The sequence below is a fragment of the Myripristis murdjan genome, chromosome 24, assembly GCF_902150065.1.
Source record: "Myripristis murdjan chromosome 24, fMyrMur1.1, whole genome shotgun sequence".
Classification (NCBI taxonomy): Eukaryota; Metazoa; Chordata; class Actinopteri; order Holocentriformes; family Holocentridae; genus Myripristis; species Myripristis murdjan.
Window position 1 is genome coordinate 16098198 of NC_044003.1, and position 12254 is coordinate 16110451.

The following is a 12254-nucleotide window of genomic DNA, read 5'->3' on the forward strand; positions in this document are numbered from 1 at the left end:
TGTTTAACTGTGACTCATTCCCTTCCCGAACAAAGCTTAGGCATTCTCATACAGACTCAGATCCATTCCATTCCAGATCGACTCTGGCATTGCTTTGGACTTTTATCAGCATTTACTTATCAGTTTTATTTTTTCAACGGAGTGTTCAGTCTTAACCTCTCTGTGTTTTCTCTTTATTGAGACGGTAGGGAAGTTGAGAAGACAACAGCAAAGGTAGGCTACATATCTGAGCCACTACTCCATATCTGGACTCGAAAGCAGCCTTCATTCTTGCCTAATACAGTGTTTCTCCATTTTGGCTGGCCAAGCCCCAAGTGTGGTATGTACTGTAGCTGGCTGCTGCCTCCTCCTTCCATTGTTATCGTACAGAGCCTCTCCCTCACACACAGAACTATTAGCCAACCTGCCACGGCACGTCTCTCTCCAGCTTCTCATCGCTCGGGGCCATGGTGCTCGGTGAAGCTGACGTATCTCTCTCTCTCACTGTTTCTCTGTCTCCGACGACGGCATTTCCCCACAGTGTTTTTTCCTCTCTTTCACTCTCTTTCCATCTCTCAGTTCCCGTCTACCTCTTTTCCACTCCCTCCCCAAAACCCACTCCGCTCTGTTCTGGTAATCTCTTTTTGTTTTTGGATTTTCTTTTCTGTCAACCCTTCCCTACCATGTCCCTCAAGTCTCCTTATTTTAGTGTAAAATTTTAACAGGGTTTTGACCCTCTTGGATAGGTGTTACTAGGACAAATCGGATCACGAGAGAAAGCCCCCATTTTTTTTAACACCTCAGTGAAGGTGTGGATGTCTATCCTGTCTACATTCTCGCCTCCCTGCCTATGTTTGACTTTTTCTTTATCTCTCGACCCTCTTTCACCTTCTTCAGTGACTTGCAGAATTTGTAAAGGCAGATTTTTAGCTGAACTCCGCTGTAGATGCTGAATATATTTGCCTCATGTTCTCGATCTGAGTTACCGTCTGTCTAGCCTGTGACTACTTTTGACACAGAAGTATAATCCCATAGGAGCGCAGGTTTAAATAAAAATCCTGTGCTGCTGGAGGGTTTACTACTACTTTACTGACATTGTACTATCAGTGTTGTTTTTTTTCCTCTTTGTTGCCCCTTTTAGCTGTCATGAATTTGAAGTTGTGCTGTTCCCGGGAGATGTAGTGTGCAAGGTGTGTGTTTTACTCTTTTATCACAACCTTATTATTACTACTACATCCACAGTATAGCTTTAAACCAAGAACATACATTGCAACATACCTTCAACAACTCCTCAAGACATACGTGTGTGTGTGTGTGTGTGTGTGTGTGTGTGTGTTTGTGTGTTTGTTATATTCATGAGGTTTGTTTGCCATACATACATCTCCATGGGAGTCCATCAGCTCAAGGAGAATGCACCTCAATAGCAAAAGATTATGAATTCCATTAACACTCATCTGTCATCTATAGTTCTAGTAACAGCCTTGCAGGGCACCACAAAAGATCATTAAAATAGCTGCCAGCTACAGGCTATTGTCCTGACCTGCTCCCCCAGGCCTGTTTGTTCCCTCGCTGCCTCCCAGCCTGGGGTCATCAATTCATCACCTTCACCTCCTCCATTAGCACCATGTCCTCCTCAGGGGGCCCTCAGGCGCCCTAAAGCATCTTAGAGGGCGACTGCTCAGGTCATGGTGTCAGATGTCATTCACAAAAGACCAATAAGTGTGTGTGTGTGTATGTGGGTGGTGAACTTTGTGTGTATGTAATAGCGGGGGAGAGAAAGAGCGTTTGTTTGTCTGTTGAAGATTTAAAGGCCTTTCCTCTTATCATGTTTTTTGGCTGTTGGTCTTTTTCCACTTAGCCAGTACACATACTTTACATCTGTCCCCAGCCAAACACCATCACACCCTTTTTGGTATTGCACCAGTAGTGCTGGGAGTGTCTTTGTTAGAGGGTGTTGACTTTGTGTTTGACTGTGTGCTTGTGTGTGTGTAGGCGGGCTCACGTTTGAGTGTTTGCATTTAATCTTGTGCTGCCAGCTTAGAGCCACATTTCCCCCCCCCAGAGATTAGAGGATGTTTTAGAGGAGGTGCAGTGGAAATAGTCTGTCTTTGCCTCTCTAAACACACACATAGTGGCAGCAAATAGTGAATACATGCAATGTCTGTCTGTCTGTAAATCTTTAACAAGCAAAAGGACACTGTAGTAGACCACAGATAAAATAAATTACTCAGGAGGATCAGATAATAATACTCAACTTATCTTAACCAGGTAAAATATGATTATCAGTGTTATGTAATTTAAAGGTTATCAAAAATAAAAGTAAAAGTATATTATAAATATGCTTGCGAATATGTCCCCCAATTTTGATTTTTAGACATCATTTCAGAAAAAGAACAGTGGAACATTGTCTAATTGTGTCTAAGAGAGCAAATGACACTTTCTGATAGATAACTTGATCGACAAGTAATTGAACAGGAGGTTTTTGTGGAAAAAAGCCAAATAGAATTCAAACTATCTCAAATATAGATTTCAAATATAGATTGAGTTCTTTCCACACAATAATTTTCCACTGATGTCTTGCCCAAATAGTAACATAACCTTAGCAGATGAGCCAGATCAGTGCCAATACAATAGGTGTGTTTTTATACCCTAGATTTCCACTTGCATTGGGTCAGTCTTAAGATCAGTAATACTTAAATTAAATCCAGCCTCCTGCTGTGTCATCTCTCTGTTTGCACAGGTGGTGCAATATTATGTCAGACCTGCTGGATATAGGCTCTTCTGCTTTCTGCAGATTGTAGCTCCAAGGTGTGTGTGCCCATGCAAGCGCATGTGTGTATCTATGTGTGTGTGCATGTGCGTGTGCACAGTGAGTGTTATGCGCTGTGGGAGTTTCCTGGCACAAATTCAGAGAGGTAATTTGCTCTCTCATACTGCGATGAAACAAATACACACACACAGACTTGGTATGACATTGCACGTCATAGATAGAGCCTGGGAAAGTGGATCAAAGCGCAATTAACTTTGGGTCTCCTGCCTCATCCTGTCTTTATTGCTGGCTTAGAGCTCAAGTCTGTCATTATAACCAATAAATGAGCCAGCTAAAGATCATGTCTCACGATCAGACAGAGAGAGCCGGTGCTGGCATTGGGTGAAGACAGTTTACTGACAGAAATAATCAAGAAAAATATGATCTAGATGAAGCTGCATTGTGACATCTTAATCCACAATGGCACTCAAGGTGTTGTCTGTGCCACACAGCACGGCTATCTCTACCTAGCTTGTCACCATGACACAGTGCCTTTCCCTGTCATCTTCTGTAAATGCAGCCCTACTTTCAAGTAACAATACCTTGGAGCCTTAATTAGCTGCTCACCTGTCAACTTGACAGAGTTTCCTGTGGAAAAAGTTGTTTTGGCCCGGTGGCAGCTGCCTACGTAGAGACTAGTGGCAGCTTTATGTCAGCATAATGCTTGTCTAGGCACAATATTCCACCAGCTGTGTTAATATAATCCTAGAATTTGAAAATGGATTGGAAAGAGGCTTGCCTTATATTACCATATGTTTTGGAATCTTGTGGGTCAGGACCTCAAATTGGCTGCCATCCTATAATGTTTACATGAGCCAGGGTCCAGCTTTAAGAGCACCCAATTGATGCCCGTGAACACCCCAGCTCTCTCACACACACACACACACACACACACACACACACACACACACACACTAACTCTTATTCTTTGTGCTTGCTTCTCTGTGTCCAGGCTGTCCACGGCCGGCCAGCATTCTTCATGGAGACCTGGTGAACCAAACCGAGGCTAACAGGGGCTCTTTCCCTCCGGGCACCCTGCTCTCTTACAGCTGTGAGACTGGCTACATTGCAGAGGGGCCCACCACCATCATTTGCACCAGCTCCGGAGCATGGTCCCATCAGCCCCCACACTGCACCCGTAGCAATGGTGAGGAAAGGCCTCATGTAAACAACACACAAGCTAACACTGTTTCCCTCTGAAAACCTTGTTACTTAGTTTATTTCAGATTTATTTTTTTTTTTTTTTATTTGAAGCATGTATTGGTCTCTGCAGTGTTTCCTCTTTAATTTTGCAACAGTGGTTCTGCACACAAATCAGTGAGTGATAATTCTACCATATCTGTTGCTATTTGGACTTAAGTTATGATTCAAGTTGAGGTTCTAGTGCAAACATGTTTTTAATCATAATATTATCATTACTTGTGTAAAGCACTGGACTGTCTCTTGCAGTGGTTGTAATACTGTGGTGGCACACCACTACTAAATAAATTCAGTGGAAACACTGGTCTCTGATATTTCTTAAATGGTCATTTTGTCCAGCTAAAGATAAATACAGTCTCAAATTGCACTGATGCAATAGCATGCTCTATCTTTTATGCCAGTAGTTACACACACTTGTTTGAGCAAGTGTGTATTACAAGCATGTGTATTACAAGTAATACACATGCTGTTGGAACAACGAATACACAGTCACACATACAAACAGGGCAAATCTGTACTCTCAGTCCCTAAGCGCCAGCAGGGAACAGAAAGATATTTCACCCAAAATCTGAACATTGAAACTACAGAAATCAACACTGAGCACACAGAAATTTCTGGCAACCATATATTTTGTGCATAATACAGCATCCAAGTCTGTTACAAAGTTCTGCTGCCTCTCTGCTTCTCCTCAGTGTGTTTACCTCCCACGGAGCCAGAGAATGGGGGCTACCGCTGTCACCCGTCCCCCTGCCACCGCCTCACCCAGAAGACCGTTATCGAGTACTTCTGTGACGAGGGCTACGCTCTGAAGGGAGACTACAAGTTCCTCACCTGTCAGAATGGAGAGTGGGACGCTCCCATGCAGATCAGCTGCCGACTCAGCCAAGGTGTGTGTCACCTCACCTTAGTTTTGAATGTGTGTTTTGTTTGTGTCCATGCAAGGTCTCAGGTTAGTATTTTCTGCATACAAGAAACAGATATGTGTACCTACTATGTGTCCTCTTTTAAATCTTAGGTGCAAGCCCATGGGAGTATTATAGAATGGAAGCAGAGAATTGTTGAAGTGTGCCACTGACCTTCGTTGCCTTTCAAAATGGTGTAGAAAGTGCCAAAAGATAGCAGCTTGCGGATGCTGCAATTGCTCCGTGGAGATGTTTCTGTTTGACTCAGACACTGGCTTGTAAATGTGCCTCATCCACATTTCAAAAGCAAAAAGATTCAAAAGCAATACAGAGTGTTTTCCTTATTGTGAATGCTTTGCATATCCTAGAACAAGTCACCCAATTGCTAACACTGCAGTGTATTCAGTAAGAGTTACTCATCCTCCAACACTCAGATGTAGAGAGATGAAAGTGCCAGACTTTATTTACAATTCCACAGGTAAATCCTCAAGACAGCACTTGCTATCTAACTCGGGAGAAAATGGTGATGGTGTTAAATATAGTAACAACACCGTATAACTCCAACCCACAGCCATGAATCCAACTATCGTAACATCACTGCTTCTGTCTAAAAATAATCAAATGCACTTGGACAGCCTTTGATGTTTCTAAAAGAGACAGTAACAGTGTCTCAGGGATTAAATTATTGCTGCGTTTCAGCTAGTATCAGTTTCAGGGGAACTTCAGGACATTTACTCACCTTTTCAGCTCATGTGTTGGCATTACTGAAACACACTGTAATTAGATAGAGTATTTGGCTATAGAGCCACTCTTGACACCAATGTCAGCCCCATACTCAAGTTTGGTGATGTGCATTTTCCTGTACTGTTCTGTAACCCTTTTGACTTCTGCCTATTTCTCTCTCTCTTCTTTCCTTGTTTTACTTTCCTCTCTCTCTGTCACTGGGTCCCTCAGACAAGGAGCCAAACTCTCCACTGGGAATGCCAACTCTGTCTATTGTGGCATCCACAGCCAGTTCTGTGGCCCTCATCTTGCTGTTAGTGGTGCTGTTTGTACTGCTGCAGCCCAACTCAAGTCCTTCCATCACAGCAGGTGAGACTCAGACACAAGGTGACCATGTTTTACCTCAACCATAACCACTAAATACCAGGCCTAACTTTTACAGTGACTGTAACCTAACCCCCCAATTGTAAAGTGGACCCTGAATTCCAGCGGCAGATTAACCTTTTTCGACCTGATTAAATGCGCTATGTGTAGCATTTTAAACATCAAATGTCACTGTCATGTATAATGTATTCACTGATATTTTGGTATAATTACCTTATACAGATACTGAAATATGTTGTTATTAGATGGAGTATCAGGATGAGACTGGTATGCCAGTGGTGCTGTTATTGGCTTTAGTTCTCAAGTAAAGACCATATTACCCAAATTATTTGCTTCCTATTGCAAAGAGAATGTTTCTACTTTCCTCGATGCACCTGCCCGGTATTTCTCCATGTGCATATGTTCCTCTCTGTCTTTACTGAAGAGGATAAACATACTAGGACTGAGTTTTCCATCTGCAGTTGTGTGAGACTTGACTGAAAGAACAGGACCCACTTCCTGTTTTGCATTCTAAAGTATAAAGTAACAGAGTTTCTGCACACTGCAACCCACACAACAGAAAATGACTGGTAGAGGCTGCCAGTCCTCACTATGATGGTCTTGTTTGTTTACAGTTATTGTGCTAATGCCTCAAAATTAATGTGGTATGGATTGGAAACAATAATAACAATAATAATAATAGTCATCATCATCATCATCATCATTTTTATATACAAAGTGCCTGTCAGAATAAAGTCACAAGGTGCTTCATATTACATTTAAAACATTTCAGGACTAAAACTAAACATAAATACAATGGTAACAAAGGGAACCAGACATCACAAGTGAAGTAAAAACAGTAAGATGAATAAAACCAGATAATTAGAAGTAGATTGAAATAAATAAATACATACATAAACATAAAGCAGAATAATAAGGTAAAAGTGAGATGAGACACTAAACTGGAGAAGTAAAGAAAGGGCTGGCATTAAAGAAAGGCTTTTTTTTAATGAAAGTAAGTTTTATAAGTGATTTAAAATTTAATTTAGATTTAAAATGGTTTAAAAGATACTACTGAAACTGCAAGTCTCAAATGCTCAGGCAGGGAGTTCCAGAGGTGCCCTCGCAGCAAAAACCCAGTCACCTTTAGGATGAGCCGGGATTTAGGGCCAGTTAGCAGAAACCTGTCTGAGGATCTGAGGTTGCATTTTGGCTCATGTGGGACCGACAGTTCAGCAATATAATTAGGAGCCAACCCTTGAAGTTCTCTGAATGTTGTAAGTAAAATCAATTCTAAAACTGATTGGTAACCCATGACGAGAGGCCAGAACAGGTCAGAATTGATGTTAAAATGCTACCTGTTAAATGTTTGTTGCACTGATTAGATGTTTTCGCCTTTTGGTAGACTTTGCTCGTCTGTCTATCCTTCTGTACACCTAGCATTCCAAAGGTATCAGCTGAAACATTTACTTTACTCAAATAAGTTGGTTAAGAAAGACAGCTTTTGTTTGAAATGTGTTTGTACAGGTTAGTACAATTGGACGTATACCTGGCAACTGGTTTTACAAGTAGGTATGGCTCTAATACCCAAGAACTGAAAGTAAAAGTATGAAGTAGTTAAACTGATCACAGTCAACAATAGTCCCTGCTGTGGCTCTGTGATAAAACGGCTGGAGCGATTTGATCTAATGCTCATTGGCACTCTTGTTGATTGTGTAGTGGGCCTGAGGGCTTAGCACAGCCTGTTGTTAGGGGATTGCACTATCGACCCTTATTACTTCCACTGAGAGACTGTGTTGTGGCATGCAACACACATGACTGCGGCATGCCTTTAATACTCAGCCTGGTTTTCTGTCTCTGTGCTTCTGCCCTCACCCGCCAGGAGGGAGCAGGGAATCTCAGGCCAGCCCAGCTCCATCATGGTGGAGGGGGTCCAGGTGGCTCTGCCTTCATATGAGGAAGCTGTGTATGGCAGCAGTGGACCCTGCAGTGCCTCGGGCCCTTCTCCTCCTCCTCCCCCTCCAGAGTCTCGGGTCCCGATCGTGCTCTCTGAGGGCCTCCCCCAAGGGGCCACTGGAGGCCAGGGCCCAAGCAGAACCCACCACCACAGAGACTTAGACTTCTGCCTCCCATCCACCTCCTCATCCTTCTCTCAGCGTCATGCAGAGACAGCGCTGGTTCATCAGGCTCCCTCCTCTTCCTCCTCCTCATCATCATCATGGGATAGAGAGCACCACGGGGGTGCGTGCGCAGCCCCCCTGCCCCTCCGTAGAGACTCTGAGAGTAGCGACCAGCACAGTCTACTCTCTGTAACCTCCACAGACGAATTTTCCGATGGTAAGAGGCAATTGTTGAAGCTCAAGCAGAGTTCTGGGTTACTCCATGGATATGCTTTTTCACAGTGTCTGAAATTCACTTTTTATTCATCTGCAAGTGGCTAGTAACACACAAGAACTGACCTGCCAAAAATACGTTTTACCTGCCAACTTAATTAATATACAATTTAAACAGATATACAGTATGTCAGACTATCTGTGCTTAGTGACACCCAATATAGTGGGTCAAGTTTGTAATTAATATTTGCCACATTAAAATAATATCCATCAACCATCAGGAGAAACAGGAGGAACAGTTTGCAGAAGTTAAGGCTTTCTGAGTTGTGTAGAGCAGCCACACAGGAACCTGTTTGATGCATTATTATTGTTTTGCTTTGATGTTATTGGCTCACGTTCAGAGAGATTGTATGGTGGTCAGCAGAGGCAGAGTTTTAAAACAGGCAAAGAGCAAAACTGTAAATAACAGAGGCATTCAAACGCCATCATCTCAAAATGTTATGGGCCAGTGTGGCAGGGGAACTTTATTGATTTATCCGGCAAAGACAAATTTTACTGTCATTTGGCACTTGGCAGGTGGTAATTTCAGACTCTGCATTCACACAAACAATCCATTGACCTGTGTCGCTTACACTGTCATTTAAGTAAATCTATCCAAGTGTTTATGGGATTGTAACATATTGTGTACAGCCTGAAATGGGTTCATGTCAAGATAGATATTCAAAAAGTCTGTTTTTTGACAATCTGGTGGTTATTATTGAGGTAACTCAGTGACACCAATCTGAATGACTAGACTTGCCTGTCCTGTTCCAACATATCTGATGAGCTCTGTTCCCCTGCAGATATTCCCCTGTTGAAGGAAGCATGAAGCCTGCCAGCAGCATCAGCAGCAGAGCCCCTGTCTCCCTCTCTCACTGCTGACCAGGACTGACTGTGGCTGTCAACCTCCTTCCCCAAGCCCCTCAGCAGCCAGCACAGAAAAGACTACAACTTTGCCCATTTCCCAAGCAACCTCCTCTGCCACTGCTACCCATGCACAGCAAAGCAGCAACCAAAACTCAATTTGCACCCCTTCTCTGCACCCTTAAGCAATGATGGAGCACCAACAGGCCCTTGACCTGCTTCGGCCCAGCTGCTGGATCTTACTCAAGACAAGCCAGACAAGCATAAAGTGGTTTTAACTCAACATGAATCCTGTAGATCCTCTGTATATGAGCAATGCATACATACTGAGTTAGGGTTGTGTACTGTAGGCTATGCATTAGTACATACACTCGCCTCCTCCCAGGTGTACTTCTCTATTGACAGCACTCACAAAGGCTTCATGGGACAAGGCTATAAGACGTCGTCTCTGGAATTACTGCAGATACAAAATAACCTGTGATGTTCACTCCTCCTGCTGCGGCGTACAGAGGCATCTCCCTGCTGTACTTGAAAAGTAGTGAGAGACGGCTGGCCCTCTTTGTGAATGCTGCATGTTGTTTCTAGTTACCACTGTCGCAGGCATGGTGGCCCGCTCTGAATGAAGCATGAAGTCTCCTCTCTCACTCTGTGTCTAGCTACCTGTGTATCCTGTTGGTGTCCAGTTTATGGATAGTGGGACCGAGAACCTCCTGACAAGAGTAAAAAGCGGGGGTGCAATCTTTTACACAGCACTGTATCTCAGTTTGAAAAAATAATAATAATAAAAAACAGATGCGCTTCTTGTTTTTCTGTTGCCAACCACACCCGATATCTGTAAGCTGCTCCCACCCTGTCAGCATGGCCGGGATTGATTGGTGTTTCAGTTCCAAGGCACATTATTGCCTGTGCAACTGCAGCGCATCTTGCCTGTATCTGCCTGATAAGGGGAGGGAGACAAAATGTGATGTCCTGTCTGAAAGCTGGGAAGGGGGCTTGTCTTTCAAACTGGTGATTTGGCGCATGACTGAACTTTGGGGATTGTTTTGTGTTTTATTTTTTTCACCCGTTTTATTTATTGTTTGGTGTGTGGCTCAGTTTGTTCTGCTTTGAGGTGCTGAATCTGGGTTTGCAAGGGTGTGTGTGTCTGTGTATGTGCGTGTGTGTCCTTTTTGTTTTTTGTGTGTCCAGAAGGAGAGTGTAGGCCCATGATATGGAAATAAATGTGTTTTCCCAGTTTGCCTCTGTTCAGATCAGAGGCTGGCTTAACAATAACCCTAGTCTTGCCCTATTGGAAAATCTTCCTCTTGGTGTTCATTAGTCACCCCAACAAATCAGCATTGCTATAGGGAAAGAGACGAGTACACAATGTGTGTATTCATTTATTCTCAAACTAGAATATTTGCCATATTTGCTGAGTGGCTAGAAAAAGGAAGTCTCCTTTTTGGAACTGGGTCACATCTGCGTTCTTACTGAAGTTAAGGCTCCACTCCTGTGCATTACTGACACTACTGCAACTGGTTGCAGTAAAAGAAAAGCTATCATCTTTATGTCCCCGTTTCCCCTTTCCAATGCCAAGTGCAGATATATTAATATAAAATTATGTTGTTCATTGTCAATCACCCTCCATTTGCATTACCACTTGAAATGGTTGAGCTGGTCACCCTGGAAACAGCATGACTCCAATGGGCACTGAGAATTATTTTTCAAACCCAAGTGTTTGGAGAAAGAAAACAACCCGTCATTGTGTTCTCTTTATTTCTCATTTGTGGCTGGCTGTCGTTCACGGCTACATTAATGCAAACAGAATGTTGCCTTAGACTTGTACATTTCCTTTTTTTTGTGTATAATCTTAAGCCTCCGTATTTGTTGCTTTACAATATTGCAACGTCTTCTGTTTTCCCAATGGCCTTACTGTATTCTTTTCTATTCTATGCATAAAATTGTCTTGTGTATTTATCAATGAGTTGATTTTGGGTTTTGGACATGACTAAAAAGAATGTCCTTTTTTTTCTCTCTCTCTGTCCCCCATGCTTTTCTGGCTACTGTGATAGTGAAGAACCTATAAGCACCTAATAATATTTCACAATTCCTTTGCTTCTTCTTTGCTACAAGGCATTTAAATGTTATGGGATTCAAAGAAAAAAAAATTATGAAATGAACTTTGCGTCCAGAAGCACTGTTGTACGGTGTTGCTTCCCTGACAATAATAGGAAAAAAGTACACCTTGATTCTGAGTTTCATTGTTTTCAGCTTTGGTTTTTCCTCTGTACATGGCAGTGGGTGTGAAGACAGTAATTTAATATTTGTATAAAGTTTAATTTAATTTTACAGTGTGTATATAACTTTCTAATTAAAGCTTTCTTTTGAAGTGTGGAAGATGATGTGTCATTTATTTAAGCCGTGTCTGACTGTGTCCAAGATATCACTTAAGTAAATATTGATCATACTGAAATAAGATTCATATTTTAAAACAAAGGCTTGGGCCTGCCATACTTTAAGATGTCAAAATCATACCAACTCCTAATAACCTTGGAAATATGCATCAACTTATCAAGGCTACTGACCTTTTTCCTCATATGGGAACCCAGTGCATCTGCTACAGAGTCACAGAGAGGTGGATAAACAAATCTTCACCTATTTGATATCTGTTTAAAAGTGCTGCAACCTTACATTTGATCCCCTGTAGTATCACTTTTAATATCATATTGCAATAGAGACTTGTTTTTGCTGTGATTGGTCCATTTGACTGTATCCTGTAAAATGTATTAGGCTACAGGGTTAGTTTTGTTTCATTTTCTTTATTTTGTTAAGGTGGAGCCTGATGCATCTGCTACAAATCCGCTCCGTGTCTAATGCCAACAACATGGATTGTGATTTAAACTCTGCTTTAAATCAGAGAAGTCAAACTAAATAACAATCCAAAGTGGATGGCGCCTTAGCCTTGGCCAAAGGTCGTCACTGTTTATTCTAATATTGACTCGGATTGCTTCCTGAATAAGGCTGCTACGCTTGATTAGACTCTGAAATTACACGCCCAGGCCT

General features: G+C 42.4%; 1 protein-coding gene across 1 annotated transcript in view; it reads left to right on the forward strand.

The window, feature by feature from the left end:
• susd6 (sushi domain containing 6) overlaps positions 1-11585 on the forward strand; it is a 32325-nt gene extending 20740 nt beyond the window's left edge. Inside the window, 6 exon segments of the mRNA XM_030047271.1 lie at positions 3741-3935; positions 4681-4875; positions 5845-5955; positions 5958-5982; positions 7859-8313; positions 9152-11585. Of these exon segments, the coding sequence (XP_029903131.1) occupies positions 3741-3935; positions 4681-4875; positions 5845-5955; positions 5958-5982; positions 7859-8313; positions 9152-9177 (1007 nt within the window). The 3' untranslated portion in view covers positions 9178-11585.
• The last annotated feature ends 669 nt before the right edge of the window (positions 11586-12254 follow it).